The sequence below is a fragment of the Mesoplodon bidens genome, assembly GCF_964165515.1.
Source record: "Mesoplodon bidens genome assembly, chromosome: 11".
NCBI classification, from domain to species: domain Eukaryota; kingdom Metazoa; phylum Chordata; class Mammalia; order Artiodactyla; family Ziphiidae; genus Mesoplodon; species Mesoplodon bidens.
Genome location: NC_138167.1, coordinates 50,038,163 through 50,055,306, shown reverse-complemented (window position 1 = coordinate 50,055,306; position 17,144 = coordinate 50,038,163). Strand labels below are relative to the sequence as shown.

The 17,144-nt window shown below is 33.8% G+C and overlaps 1 protein-coding gene across 6 annotated transcripts in view; it reads right to left on the bottom strand.

Annotated features, from left to right (window-relative positions):
• Nucleotides 1–17,144, bottom strand: part of SCAF11 (SR-related CTD associated factor 11) — a 75,044-nt gene that overhangs the window by 17,873 nt on the left and 40,027 nt on the right. For all 6 annotated transcript variants that reach the window (XM_081248255.1, XM_081248257.1, XM_081248259.1 and 3 more), the window contains 3 exons: nucleotides 14,786–14,863; nucleotides 11,507–11,607; nucleotides 9,527–9,588 (listed from right to left, as the gene is read on the bottom strand). In XM_081248255.1, coding sequence (XP_081104381.1) covers nucleotides 9,527–9,588; nucleotides 11,507–11,607; nucleotides 14,786–14,863 — 241 coding nt within the window. The remainder of the gene's footprint in view (nucleotides 1–9,526; nucleotides 9,589–11,506; nucleotides 11,608–14,785; nucleotides 14,864–17,144) is intronic.

Here is a 17,144-nt window from a genome sequence, read left to right as displayed (position 1 = left end):
CTCAAGAAGTTCTTTCATAAAAATAAATTTAAATTATCCTTTGGGTACCATGGTTCCTGCTCAGTCTAACTAGGTAAATACATAAAAATGTTCTTAATTTGCACAACTTCCCACTAACTCTACCTTCACCTTAACTTTCATCTTAGTTCCTTGCTCAGTCATCAAATGCCTACATTTAAGAGTCCAAGGTTGCTTCTCTTTTGCATAATAGGTTCATTATTGCCTCTACACTTTGAGACAATTACAAGTAACTTTACAGATTCTCTTAGTCTTCTAATGAGGCAGTTTGTTAAATGATATCTAAGAAATCTCAATGTGAAAATTAAAGGTTAAAACCCTTGAAGGTTCTATTCCTATAGTTATGATTTATAAACTTTAGCCAGAAAAAAACAAAAACAAAACCTGTTCTCTATTACATTTCTAAAAGGAAACACAAAATAATCAAAGTTAATTACAAAGTTAATTGGTCTGCTAAGTAGGGAGCAGTCTGCTATTTATATCGAGCCATTAGAAAAAGATGATAATTTGAGTTATAAAAGCTTGTAGACAACCACAAAGTGAGAGGCTTAAGGTGAGTAACATTAATAATATCATACTTCAGCATTATTCTGCAGTGGGAGGAGACATTAGACATAGAGTCAGAAGACTGGATCAAATTCTGTCTGCTCCAACTGTGTGATCTCGGCCAAGATATTCAGCCTTTTAAAATTGTTTTAAAGTTTATAATTATGAACGACTTTGAACATTCCATAAAGTAGAAAAAATGACACCTACGGGGCAGATTTAACTGTTAACATTTAGTTATTTTACTTTTATATTAACCATTGTTTCAGTCTCTTTGCCTTCAAGAGAAAACTACTTGCCTAAAATTGTCTTTTATTTTCACGCATCTTTTTATTACTGAAGCTTTCTGAAGTCTGTTTGCTGTCTGTTACAGGCATAGATCAGTTACCTTTTATCATCAGGTAAGCTACAGCCAAGGACAATCAAATACTAAGTACTTAATTACCATTACCACTTTGTATGATACCCTGGAAAATGCCATACAGAAAACACAACTATTCACAACTTAAAATCTTACTAGAAAAAAAAGCCGCAAAACAAGCTAATATACTTTATTACATTGAAGTTAACTATAAGAACTTGAATTATTTTATGCACCACTATCGGGGAAAATGGCCAATTAAATTCTCATGGTACATTTTTTTTAATTACAGAAAATTTCAAACAAACACAAAATAGAACAAATAGCATAATGAAACTCCATTATACCCATATCCCCGCCTCCACAATTATTAATTCACATCCACTGTTAATTTATCTACTACCTTCTCAAGTCATTTTGAAACAAATTCTAGACATCATATCATTTTAATGCACAACTATTTCAGTAAATAACTAACTCTAAAATATAAGTGTTCTTTGGAGAAAAAAATAACATTAACACCATTATTACAAGTAAACAAACAAAAAACCTCCAATAACTCCTTAATACCAAACACCTGAAGTTCAATTTTTCCCCAACTGTCCTTAAAGTTTTATATATATATATATATTTTACTTTCTTTTTACAACATGTCACAATAAGGATCCAAATAATCCAACTGTGACTAGTTGAATCTTTCTTTTGTCTCTTTTAATCTACAAGTTCCCTCTCCCACTTTTAAACTCCTTGGAACTTTTTGACAGAAGAAACCAGGTCATTTGTCTATGGTCTACATTTTGTTGATTTCATCTCCTTGTCACTTAACATGCATCTCTGTCTCTTGTATGTCTTATAAATTAGTAGTTAGATTTCTTAATCAGATGCAGTTTTTTGTTTTTGGAGTTTCTTTTTTCTTTTCTTTTCTTTGGCACACTACTGCATATTTGTAGTTACTTACTTCCATAAGGAAATGTTTAATGTTTGGCTGTCCCCTGGGACACTAATAGCCATTGCTGATCACTGCCTAGAACTATTAATTCATTAAAGTTTACAAAATGCTGATATTCGAAGTCCAAAATCTTCAATTACTTGCAGAAATACTTCTATAAAAAATAACCTTTCCGGGCTTCCCTGGTGGCGCAGTAGTTGAGTGTCCGCCTGCCAATGCAGGGGACACGGGTTCGTGCCCCGGTCCGGGAAGATCCCACATGCCGCGGAGCGGCTGGGTCCGTGAGCCATGGCCGCTGAGCCTTCGTGTCCGGAGCCTGTGCTCCGCAACGGGAAAGGCCACAACAGTGAGAGGCCCGCGTACCGCAAAAAAAAAATAACAAATAAAAAAAAAAATTAATAAATAAATAAACTTTCCTTTACTACCTGTTCAATTACCCTGATGTACAGTTTATATACAAAAGGCAAGGTAGATGCTTGTATCTTTCCTTTCATATATTGGTTTTAATAATGAGTTAACTTCCTAGCATCCTCTAAAACAGACCAATTTGTGTTTGTTTACTTATAAGGTAGCATGACGAACTCATGAACTTAAACATATCTGACAGGTTTCAATAACTGTTCTTGACAGTTACTGAGGTTATTATCCTCTTCATGCTCAGATTGTTCCATTTTTGGCTAAAGGAAGCCCAATCTAGTTGATTCTTGAGACTTTTTGTTACAATCCTAGCACTGCTTTGAAAGTTTCCTTGCCTTCTGTTAAGAAAAAAATATTCTAGGCACATCTTATTTATTTACTATCTCAGACCTGGAAACAGTCATTTATTTCAAGGAGGCCTGGTTCTTTTATTAGGAAATGTTATTTGGAGAACACAATCTCTGCATCAGAGTTGGGTCACAGTGATTTCTTATCACTTAGAAATTTTATTTCGGAATTACTGAAAGAGCTGTTTTTGACCACCAAGCTGTTTTGGCCACCAAGTTTGTAATGAATTTTTTACAGCAGCCCTAGGAAACTAATATAGACCTAGGTACAGTTTTTAATTGACTAATAAAAGTGAATATATAGGCATAATAAATTGGTTAAGGCATTCATAAAACTTCTTTACAGGCAAAATCCAACTTTTTCTAATTACTTTTCAACCCAAGTTTGTTGGTGACCATTTTTCACATGGTATCCTCTATGCTATCAAGAACAGTGGTGATTTGTGGAGAATACAGTCAATAAATTATGTAATATCTTTGTATGGTGACAGATGGTAAATGGATTTATCGTGGTGATCATTTTGAGATGTATAGCAATATCATATCATTATGTGTGTACCAGGAACTAACACAGTGTTGTAGGTTAATTATACTTCAAAAACAAACAATCAAACAAACTCATAGAAAAAGAGGTCAGACTTGTGGTTACCAGAGATGAAGGGTGAGAGGAGGGGGAATTGATGAAGGTAGTCAAAAGGTGCAGACTTCCAGTTATAGGATAAATAAGCACTAGGGATGTAACATACAACATGATAAATATAATTAACACCACTGTATGTTATACATCAAAGCTGTTGAGAGTAAATCCTAAGAGTTCTCATTACAAGGAAACAAATTTTTTTCTATTTCTTTAATGTATCTATATGATGATGTTCACTAAACTTACTGTGATAATCATTTCATGATGTATGTAACTCAAAACATTATGCTGTATACCTTAAACTTACACAGTGCTGTATATATCAATTATTATCTCAATAAAACTGGAAGAAAAAAAAAGAACAGTGGTGATTCTTCAGGAAATCCATACAAGAACTAAATCATTGGTGCTGGTCTCTTATATTGGCCTTGCAATTAAGTATGTATTTAATAGAATTAGCCAACTTAAGACTTTCTCAGGAATGCTGGCACATGTGTCTGATGAATTTCCCCCAATTCTCTCTCAGTTAGAGGTCTAGGGGTTAAGAAAATTCCAGGATTATCTATGGATCTTCTCCCAAGTTTCTGCTATCTATTCTCCAGATTTCATGACAGCACTTTGTATGTTCATACAGTCACAGGCAGTGACAACTATGCAGCTGCTTGGTCAACAGTGATCATATGAGACAAATGATAAGATAGAATCCCACTTCAGAGATGTTAGAATGGGGGAAAGAAAAGGGTTCTCAGAATTGATCAAGTAACTTGTATACTAAATGAGTCATAAAGAGAAAAAAGAAACACAACCTGAGAAAAAAGACAGCTCTAGAATTTTTCTAACAGGTATTTAGCTTCCTATCTTTTTGAAATAACTTTTACCAAGTTTTCCTAAAATGGTTTCACCACATTGTAATCCAGTGAAAAAAAACCCTTTAATGGTATCTTTTTGCATAACATTACTCCTTGTAAGATAATATGCAGAAATTTTAGCTTTATTGCTCAACTCTCTATAACGGACTCAACCTTCCTTTCCAGTCTTATTTCTGATCATGGTCTTTATTAACATTTTTGCCCAAACTCGAGAGTGGGGAAAGAAATGATAACTGGAAGAAACCATCAATTTGACTTAAGCACCAAACACTAATTCACATATCAACATGAACCAATTACCATTAAAACAATCTAAAGATGAAAAAATCTTTTGCATATGACATGCAAACATCCATATTTTTTCAGAGCATCTCTACTTGGTTGTAGAGTAAGCATCTTACATGTCCAAAAGAGAAATCTTTATTATACCATCCCAAACTTTCTATTAGCCTTCCCCATCTCAGTAATTGGCAACTCCATTTTGACAGTTGTTCAGGCCAGGACTTTAGTCTCACCCGTGACTTCTTTACCTCACATCCAATCCATCAGCAAATCCTTTTAATTTCACCTCTGAAATACAACATTTACAGAATTGAGCCACTTCCACTAATATCTTCCTGGCCCAACTCACCATAATCTGTGGCCTGGAATACAGCCACCAAACTAGTCTCTCAGTCCTCCTATGAGGACCTTGCCCTCCTATGAACTATTCTCTCCTTAACAGCCAGAGATCCTTTAATAATATGTCAGTCCATACTATCCCTGAAAATGCTTGCCATTTAAGAGGCGCTAAATGACCTCCCAGCCAATGACTTAACTCTTCCTCCTCCATCTACGTAACTCAATTGTTCTAGTCATACTGACCTCCGTGCTATTCTCTGAACATACCATGACTGCTCCTGTCTCAAGGCTTTTGCACTTGCTCGTCCCTCTCCTGCAACACTCTAGATAGATTTATGGCTTGATCCCTTACTTATTCTAGATTGCTGTTCAAATATAATCTAATCCAAGAGGCTTTCCCTGATGCCTTATATAATCACCTCCAGAATGTCATCATCCTTTGTCCCTTTACCCTACTTTATTCTTCTGTGAAGCACGTATAACACCTGTCATATTACACATTTATCTCTTTATTGTCCACAGAAGATACTCTGTTAGCAAGCACTTCGTCTCTTTTGTGCATTACTACAACCCTAAGAGTCCAGAGCTGCTTCAGAGTCTGTTGAATGAATGAGTTCATCTCAATTCCCTTTTGCTCTCCTAGTACAAACTTCTCATACTGAGTATGTGGTGAGTATGGATTTAGAATTTACACCTGAATAATCTTCATTAAACATAATAATTAAATGTAAGCTACTTCATCAGGTACATAGTCTATCTCAATGCTGGAAGAAAAACTGGCTAAGTAAGATGTATTAAACGCCACAAGTAAAAAGCAACATCACAGAAAGAAGTTTAAATGGGTAATCAACAAGTACCCAATACCCTTCAACTCAATCTAGACTTGCTCAGTAAAGACATCTGCTAATAATTACACGATAGGTATTAGTACTCTTGTTCTACCCACTCATAAAGTATAAAGAATATTCTGCCTATCCTAAACCAAACAAATGACTTCAGGCATCTTAACATAAGTAGACATGGCATTAAGTTACAGGCCTTGGATAATGTTAACCTTCTGGCAGGAAATACATTTTTTAAGAACTATAATTTAAAATTACCTATTCAAAATTTTAAAACTCCTAACAAACAAAAGTCCAGGACCAGATGGCTTCCCAGGTGAATTCTACCAAACACTGAGAGAAGAGTTAACATCTACCCCTCTCAAACTATTCCAAAAAACTGCAGAGGAGGTAACGTTTCCAAGGCCAGCAACCCTAATGCCAAACCAGACAAAAGATATCACAAAAAAAGAAAATTTATTAAAGGCCAATATCACTGGTGAACATACACCCAAAAATACTCAACAAAATAATGGCAAACCAAATTCAACAGTACAGTAAAATGATCATATATGCCATGATCAAGTGGGATTTATCTCAGGGATGAAAGAATGGTTCCATATCCACAAATCAATCAATGTGATACTCATTAACAAATTGAAGAGTAAAAACCATATAATAATCTCAATAGCTGCAGAAAAGCTTTTAAAAAAAATTCAACATCCCTTTATGATAAAAACTCAATAAAGTTGGTATAGAGGGACCATACTGCAACATAATAAAGGCCATATATGACAAACCCACAGCGAACATCACACTCAACAGTGAAATGCTGAAAGCATTTTCCTCCAAGATTAGGAACAAGACAAAGATGCCCACTCTCGCTACTATTATTCAACATAATTTTGCAAGTCCTAGCCACAGCAATCAGACAAGAAAAAGAAACAAACGGCATCGAAACTGGAAAGAAAGAAGGAAAACTGTCACTGTTTGCAGATGACATGATATTATACATAGAAAATCCTAAAGGCGCCACCAAAAACCTACTGGAACTCATCAATGAATTTGGTAAAGTTGCAGGATATAAAATTAATATGCAGAAATCTGTTGCACTTCTCTACCCTAACAACAAACTATCAGAAAGACAAATTAAGAAAACAATCCCATTCAAAATCCCATCAAAAGGAATAAAATACCTAGGAATAAACCTAACTAAGGAGGTAAAAGATCTGTACTTGGAAACCTATAAGACGCTGATGAAAGAAACTGAAGACAACACAAACAGATGGAAAGATATATCATGTTCATGGACTGGAAGAATTAATATTGTTAAAATGACCACACTACCCAAGGCAATCTACAGATTCATTGCAATCTCTATCAAAATACCAATGGGGGTTTCCCTGGTGGCGCAGTGGTTGAGAGTCCGCCTGCCGATGCAAGGAACGCGGGTTCGTGCCCCGGTCCGGGAAGATCCCACATGCCGCGGAGTGGCTGGGCCCGTGAGCCATGGCTGCTGAGCCTGCACGTCTGGAGCCTGTGCTCCGCAACGGGAGAGGCCACAACAGTGAGAGGCCCGCGTACCACAAAAAAAAAAAAAAACAATGGCATTTTTCACAGAACCAGAACAAATAATTCCAAAATTTGTATGGAAACACAGAAGACACTGAATAGCCAAAACAATCTTGAGAAAGAAGATTAAAGCTAGAGGTATCATATGATCCACCAATTCCATCCCTGGGTATTTATCCGAAGAAAATGAAAACAGTCATTCAAAAAGATATATGCACCTCCATGTTTACTGCAGCATTATTTAAAATAACCAAGATATGGAAGCAACCTAAGTGCCCATCAATAGATGAATGGATAAAGAAGATGTGAGATACACACACACACACACATATTCCACACAATGGAATATTACTCAGCCATGAAAAAGAATAAAGCCCTGCCATTTGCAACAACATGCAAGGACCTACAGGGAATTATGCTAAGTGAAATAAGTCAGACAGAGAAAGACAAATACTGTATGACATCACTTATACAAACAAAATCATAGAAAAAAAGATCAGATTTGTGGTTACCAGAGGCAGGTGGTGGGGGAAGGAGGAACTGGATAAAGGAAGTAAAAAGGTACAAACTTCAAGTTATAAGAGAAATTAAGTACTAGGGATGTAATGCACAACATGATAAATACAATTAACACTGCTGTATGTTATACATGAAAGTCGTTAAGAGAGTAAATCCTAAGAGTTTTCATCACAAGGATAAAAAAATTTTTTTCTATTTCTTTAATGTTGTATCTATATGAGATGATGAATGTTCACTAAACTTACCATGGTAATCATTTTATGATGTATGTAAGTCAAATCATTATGCTGTACACTTTAAACTTAGTGTTGTATATGTCATACATAATTTATATACATAATTACATAAGTTATGCACATAATTTATATACATAGTTTATATATGTATATATATATTTATATACATAAATTGGAAGGAAAAAAATTAGCTATTCAACTGGCTTACGATGTCCCCTGAAAACTTGTTTAGTATTTCATATTCTGAATAGTAAAACAAATTCTCAAATCCAAATGAATCAGTCTTATAAATGGCCTTCACCATACTGAAGCACAATAGATTTAAGATTTGCCTATGTTTTTCTCTCTAAAAATAAGTTCAGGCAGGAGATACATATTTAAAGAAAATTACAGTAGTCTTAAAACTAAGATTATCATAGAGAGAGTGGGCCAGATTATCTAGAGAAAATCTATAACATCATTTACTCTTCCTTAGCAGTAAATTTTACATCAGATCCTAGAATTACCAAACAAAGGCTATTCATTAAAAAGGATGCTATTCTACAGCAATGACACAGAAAAACAAAGAAGTTTTGATACCTAAAGTTCTTTAACAAAAGAAAAATGCTTATCTAACCATAAAGTCCTTTTAGTGAAATTCCACTTTAATAGTAAATTATCGAAGACAGACATTCATTAATCTATAAATATGGGGTTATCTATAACCCTGAGATCATGTTAGTTCAAATAAAAAAGCCAATAACAACAACAACCAAACTTCGTATTCAAACGTATAAAAATGAAGTTGATTATCATTTAGTTTTAAGATCAATGAATTCATTAATTCTTTCTATCTATAAATAGAAATTAATTATAACCTGGCCTGGAAAATAAATGCTCACTCCTCCCTGCTTACAATTAGCCTACAGTAAGTTGTTCTTTGTAACAAGAATAAACCGCTTGAGCTCCATTGAGGAGTCACAAAGCACTATAGTGCCATTTTTCTCAGGCCCTGCTGCAAAGCCTTCCTGTATTAAAGAACCATACACTAGACAACAACAAGAGACAGGCATATTTAACTGCTCATTTAGATAAATATGTAAGAAATACTTTATTTCCAAATAAAGTTTCAAATTAAAAGTGTGGCTCAAAGCCAAACCACAACTTCCTCTGGGAACTATGAATTAACTTCTCACTGTCACAGGCTTCTCTTGTTACTGCTTACAGTTATTGGCCCACAAGGTATTTCATCTCAGTTCCCATAAGGACTTCTGCACTAATGAGTGGAGTAGGACCACAATGTAGGTTGCTAACCAAGTAGTTGGAAAACATCCTTTTCTCCTTTTCCTTCCCAACATACATGCACGCGCGTGTGCACACACACACACACACACTCATTCACTCTCCCCTTCCCTCCTTACAGCTGAGCATGAAAACAAAAAAGGCTTGAAACAGTATAAATGACTCCATGAAAGCAGTTTATGTAGGACTGAATACAGTGTACAGAGCTCAGCAGAGTTCTGTGCATGACTATTTTCCAAGCCAAAATATTACTTACAAGAACTTTGGCACAAGCATTAAAGTAAGAAACAAAAAAAGGTAGAACACACAAGTAAAAAAAAGTCACTTACTGTATATCATCTTCAAGTCATAAAGTTTTGCACTTAATAGACCTTCTCTTTTGACTTTTTTTCTGTAAACACCAATAAAGAGATGAAATAAGAGAAAACTGTTATTTTGCTCATTTATTTTCAATCCACTGCCCACCAAATTGAAAGTATTATGCACTGAGTTTTAAATTTTAGCAAAGAAAGCATGATTAGTTGGACTCCCCACTTAGTTACCACTCCAATGACTGCAATGGAGATTCACTAACAAGAAACAAAACACTCTTGCAATCCCTTTCCCTGGAACTGGGAGAAACTATCAGAAAGAGGAGTTTTACAGCTTTAGAAGGGAGAGGCAACAATGAATGGGATATTTTCTAAGTGCAGGAAATGAGGCATATGCCTCATAAACATAAGATTGAATGAGAGGAATTCTAAAACCATCCAAAAGACTCCCAAAAAAGTGTATGGTAAAAATCTAACAGCTGACAGATTTTCCACCTTGGAAGAAATCATTAAGGGTATGACTTGGTGAGCAAAAGCAAATTATTATTTTGCATTACATCCCTATGCCATCCCTCTACCACAGTCCTTGAGAAAAAACAGTTAAGCATGTGGACCACCTCAGCTCTGTTAGACCCACTGTACGACCCTATCACAGGTCATACAATGATGAGCACTGCACTCTCAGCACGAGCCAAGAGAATTGGGTAATTCTGAAAAAATGCCTATCTATGACATTGTCACAGCCAAGAATAGGAGATAAATCAATAATGAAGCTAGCAAAAGGTATTTCTTCACTATGCCTGGGAAAAATGTGCTACTTACTATATAACCATAAATGGAAGACTCAAAGCTGACTCAGATATAATTAAAAGAAACTGTAAATAAAATTTGCTCTACTGCAGTTATTAACTGGCTTTATGGGTCGGCTCTTGAACTGAGTGTTCCAGGAATCCCTTAAAATCTAACAACTTTTGTCTCTAAGTATGTTTTCGGATAGTAGTTGTCTATAGTTTTCTTCAGATTACCAAAGAAGTCTATAACTTCCCCAAAGTCCATAACTTCTAAAGAGCTACAGGGTTCTAAATTAGTGGCATGATTCAATAAATCTCAAGGAATATTGTTAACTGTTTTGGTAACTAATATATTTACGCTCTTAAGATATTAGTATTCTGATGAAATGTACTAATTAGAATCATAGATTTAATTATGCCTGTGACAACTTTTGGACCGCTCTAAATATACTTCATATCAAAAAGGACTTCAATTTTAAAAGTACTGTAACAAGTTATTTTAAGTATTAATAATAAATGAATCTCCAGTACACTACTAATTCAATTTAATTCAAAAATATGTTAATACCTGTTAAATCTGCGTACTAAGTATTTCTAGGCAATTACGTTTTAACAATAGCAGTTAAAGAAACAAATCCAAACATGTTTAAAAATTTTTTTAAACAATAAACATTTGTTATAGTAGTAGCAAGTGTCTGCTATAACACAGAGAAACAAAATGAGAAAGATAATAAGTAGTTTCAATTACAACTGTCTCATGAAGAATGTTGTACTATATCTTTAGTTGCTTTCTACTTTCGGTCCATAAATACTAGAGCAGTTACTCAAAATGTGTGGGCTGTGCACCAATGCTTATCCATATTGGTTTGTGATATGTACAAAAATGCGTAAGCATTCAGAAAATTTTACAGAAATTTTACACTGTTTTAACTTTTATTGTACAAAAATACAGATCTAAAACAAATTAGGAAAAAACTTTAAAAACCTAATTCATCAGATAGAGGTCAAATAAATTATATTCTCAGATTTCAGCTGGTCCTTCCTTAACTTATCAAGGGTGTGCTTTAAAATAAATAATTAAATACATTTAAACCTCACCTCAAATTAAATACAAAAAACCTCATTTTTTTAAGTACTTTTTTTCCTTTTTACTAGCTATCTTCTGATTCTACACAGTTGGATTCCACTTCTGAAGTTCAGCACTAACCTCATACAGCTTTTAGAATTTTCCTGACAGGACAGCTGTTTCTTAAAAGAGCTTTCATTTTTCTTGTCATTTGTTTCTCTCAACTGTCTTTTTATGTGAACCTGTGAGAAAAAGCAAAATCACCTATTTAGACTGATAATCTGGCATCACAAATGATAACCTACACATTTCCCTTGAAAGGACAAAAAATTAAAGAAACAAAATTGTCTGCATGAACGTGCAGCCCAAATACATATGCTTATTAATTCAAGCATGCTAAACTCTAAATTTAGTATGTGTGCTAAGCTCTGGGGAAACATAACAGTAAGAGAGGGGCATGTAAATAGATTAAGTGCTCATAACAAATATAAACACAGATCTTTGTATACATGTAGAACTGACTTTGAGGATATCAGAGAAGATTTTAATGAGTAGATGAGTTGGAATCTGTATAAGGGAAAAAATATTCTAAATGGAGGAAACACAGTTATAAGAAACAGTGAGAAGCCAATGCAGATGGAGAAGAAAAAATTATCAGGATATGAAGCTGATACAATGTATTAGGACCAGATTGTAAAGGGCCCTGAATAAGAAAATAATTCTATAGGAATCAGAAGATAGAGTTTTAAAAGCATGTGAATGAGATGATCAAATTTGTTTTCTTTGGCAGTGATATGGAGAATGAACCAGTTAAGGGAAACTATAAAAGCCAGGAAACTGGCAAAAAGTTCTTATAACAGTGTAGATCTATACTGCATGAGACAACAGTCACTAGCCACATACTATTAAGCATGTGAAATGTGGCTGGTTTAAATTGAGATGTACTTGTTAAGTGTAAAATATACACCGATTTCAATGAAAACAACAACAAAAGATAAAATCCTTCAATAATAATTCTTCTAAAATATTACATGTTGAAATAATATACTAGATTTGTTGGATTAAATAAAATATAAAAATTCAATTTAACTGTTTCCTTTTGGTCTTTTAATGTGGCTACTAAAAATTTTATATTATAGAGTGGTTTGTAGTATATTTCTATTGGCAGAACAGGTCTAGATGACAGCATGAGGGCCTACAAAGAGGTAATGAAGTGGAAACAAATTTAAGACATTGTGCAGAAGGAACAGGCAAAAATAAGACAAAGAGAAAAAATGGAAAACTCCCAGATGTTTTTGATCTGGGTGACTGGGATTATGGTACCATACAACTGGGGTTGGGTGACGGGGCAGGGAATGAGATGAGTTTGGGGTTTGTTAATATTTAGATTCCTTTGGTATTCTAGATGGAGATGTCCAACAAGTGGTTGAAAATATAAGCAACTATATATGACCCATTCGAGTTTAACTGTAAAGGGAAAAGGATAATAAAGATTCAAAAGAAGTAAAAGGGCAAAGGAAGATATTAAGAATATATGGATAATATCACAAACAGAATTACCATATGACCCAGCAATCCCACTACTGGGCATATACCCAGACAAAACCATAATCCAAAAAGACACATGCACTCCAATGTTCACTGCAGCACTATTTACAATAGCCAGGTCATGGAAGCAACCTAAATGCCCATCGACAGACGAATGGATAAAGAAGATGTGGTACATATATACAATGGAATATTACTCAGCCATAAAAAGGAACGAAAACTGGGTCACTTGTAGAGACGTGGATGCATCTAGAGACTGTCATACAGAGTGAAGTACGTCAGAAAGAGAAAAACAAATATTGTGCATTAACGCATACATGTGGAACCTAGAAAAATGGTACAGATGTACCCGTCTGCAGTACAGAAATTGAGACACAGATGCAGAGAACAAACATACGGACACCAAGGGGGAAAAGTGGCGGGGGGGAGAGGTGGGGTGTGGTGGGGTGTGGTGTGATGAATTGGGAGATTGGGATTGACAGGTATACACTGATGTGTATAAAATGGATGACTAAAATGAAGCTGCTGTATAAAAAAATAAATAAAATTCAAACAAAAAGAAAGAATATATGGATAATATCACACATGATAAGAAATACCTTTTAAGTTTGACAAAATTAGATTAACACTCTCCCAAACTTTTAATTTAAGTAACACTCAAACCCTATTAAATAAAACATAAATTTTTATTCCAAGCAACAGAACAAAATTCACATGAAGCAACAGAACAAAATTTTACAGAAGAATATCTTTGGAAGCTAGTTCACGCTAAAGAATCTTCAGCAACGTAATATATATAGTCTGGAAAAACAGAACATGTCTTTCAGAGAAGTGTTGCTTTAATTTTGATTATACTATCTCACACATATATAATGTTTTATCTTTTCTCCAAGATATATAGTAATTTGCATAGATGTCCAAAGTTAACACAATTACAACATGCAGTATCTTTTACATATGTCATTTTATTTGAATTGCAATCTCATTTGTACCTTAAGTCACTGAGACTTATCTGGAAAAAATATATCAAAACAAATTATAAACACCTACACTGAGAACATCTAATGCTTAAATAGTTTTATGTTGCTTACATGCCCCTTCCTATTCACAAAGATAGCAACCAAAGTGTTGGTGCTACTTGGGAAGTTTGTTTTTCCCATCAATGGCATCATATATGTATATATTGAGTATTCTCATTTTTAACTGTATACCATTCCTGACTTACTAATGAGAACCTCAAGAAATCTTTCTTACACATTTCACTTTATGTAAATTACTACTTACTCTCTTTTCCTCTTTTCACTTTTTATTCATTAACTCAGGAATATGTTCCTATTTCTTTCTTCTTCTTTTATTTGTAAGCCAAAAATAAATGTGAATACAAATCATAATCATGGTTCTTAATCATAAGTAACATCAGCATGGAATGTGAATCTCAAGAATGTGATTAGGATTAAGCATTACAATAAAATTGTACATAACAAAAGAAGTCATCTGCCCATGACAACCCTGAAACCGTGAGAAGTCCCTCTCAAGATCTTCACAAACCCCCTTATTCTACTCCAATTAAACTCAGTTTCCTTCAAGCACCAGAATTTAAGAACAAAGACACCCTTTTATATGTAATTTTATTTGTTTAATCTTCTCAACATTATATGTTTTTCATGAAAACATAATTTTCAGGTACTCTGGACTTAAGTTTTTGTGGGGGTTTGTCTTTGAATCTAATATTCCATTCAAACATTTTTTCAATGGAAATTAAACACATTAAAGTTGAACAATTCACAAATATACTCAAACTGGAAATTTAAAGCAAAATCATCTCAATTAAGTTTAAAGAGTTTGTTTTACAAAATAAAATGTAAACCTTACCTTAACACAACCTTCCAATGCACTGAATTTAAACACCGCCTGAAAAGGTTTCCGGTCAATAGGACATGAAGCCAGTGTCTGAAAAATGAACGAATTATAACTTTATGAATGTCTCTTTAAAACAGATCAAAATTAAACTATAACAAACGCATTTACGGTAAGTTTTTCACCAGAAGAGGAAACAATAGAAAAATAATTTTTTCTTCTTTCAAAGATAAAGATGAAATACTTTCCACCTGTATCACTACACAAAGTAATAAATACCATAATTTTTAAAATTCATTCAAACATTTACTGAGCACCTACTGTATGCTAAATAAGTAGAATACAACGATGAACAAAGAGAGATAAGATCTTTTTTATCAAGATAATACCTATTAAGACTTGCTGCACAGTTAAGTACTACAGCTATAATGAAAGGAAAGCTGGGCTGAAATCACTACCTCTCTGATCCAAAGCACTTGAGTAACTCTAAATAAGCTGTAAAAGGAATGGCTTGGACAGGTCCCTTATAGATTTTAATATTTGATGACAATATTTTCCCCAAAAATAATTTTGAATAGGCAGTTGTACCAGCAATAAAAAAAACCTGTAGATATGAAGAAAAGCAAGGATTCCTCTGCTGTTCCCTCAGCCATGTAGATGCCCTCTCCGGAAGGAGTTTCTTATGTATCCTTTTGGCAATACCCAATGTTTATGCATAACATGCATCTTTTAAATATAAAATATAATTCAGATGCTGAACTGAATCTTGTTTTTCTCTTAATTACGTATTTTAAATTGGCTCATATTACTATTTCAGAGCTGTCCCATTCTTAACAGCATGGTATGTCATAGTTTTAATTTACATTTCCTTTTATATGAGTAAGGTTGAAAATATTTCCATGTTTAAGGGCTCTTCAAAGTTCCTTTTCTCCTTTTCTTTAAACTGTCTATTCATGCCTTTTGCCTAAAATTTTTTATTAGGTTGCTGGTCTTTTTCAAACTGAATTGTAGGCTTTCTTTATAAATTAAGAAAAATTGTCCTTTGTTCACTGTGTAATTCTAAATCATCTTTATCTTGACATAAGTATATTTCCTGTACTTTCAAAATTAACATGCATCAACTATAATTGAGTTTCTCTGATAACTATTAAATGTTTGTATAGGAATAGGCTTATATTATTTAAATAATTTAAGATAAAGTATGTTGTCTACTAGGGTAAAAGGGAAGATTCTGTAGCCTAGGAAGAAAATACTGAAAGGCGATATTTTAATACCTATGGTTATAAAAGTAAAACAGGATTCTAGCAATTTAATAGCAATATTCGAATAGATAAGATAATAATGAAGTTTTGATAAATTATCCTATATTCCCTAGTGGAAAAATGTGATATTTGCTTTTCTGGACTTTGGCACATATCAAGATATGCTTACACAAGCACAAGTACAACAGATTGTGTGTGGTCCTCGATCATATAATACATTTTCACAAAGCTTGTGAGTCACTTTGGAAGCAGCCAAAATATAAAGAGTTACTTTTTACTACTCTGCTAAAAAGTAATTTTTCTTTTCTTAAGTAGGTAGGGCTTGATAAAATGCTCTACACCATATCTGAATTAGGAAATTTGACTTTCCTGACTATATTAAACCAACTCAGACTGGTAGAACCCAGCTCAGCTTACTTCCAAGTACTATGCATTTAGGATGCTAGTACTTTCCCTACAGAAAATTTGACCTTAAAAAGCTTTGCTACAAGTAGCAACAAAGCTGTCCACAGCTTTTTAATAATGCATTACAAATAGCAATTCTAGTTCAAAGAACTCAACATCATAGCTATGTGATTGTTGTTTATATTACCATTTACTTCATGAAATTTCTTAGACTAGAGGTTATATTAACACATTTATAATTCAAAAGAATACTTTAAAGTGGAAACTTTCAAGTATTTATTTTTACTAAAGTTTCAAAATATATTTGTATTTCTATTTTAAAGGTAAATTTAGATAAAATTCATTAAAAAGATAAAACAGGGATTTCCCTGGCAGTCCAGTGGTTAAGACTTCGCCTTCCAATACAGGGGATATGGGTTTGATCCCTGGTCAGGGAGCTAAGATCCCATATGCCTCGTGGCCATAAAACCAAAACAGGAGCAATACTGTAACAAATTCAATAAAGACTTTAAAAATGGTCCACATAAAAATAAAAAAAAAATCTTAAAAAAAATAAAATAATAAAATTTGTTTCCTTCAATGTTTTTTAAAAAACTATTAAGACATGTGTAAGGGCTCTGGATTTACTATTTTTATATCTTGTCCTGTGTATAACCTTGAGCAAATTACATAGCCTTTGTCTCATTTGTGAAAATAGGGATAATAAT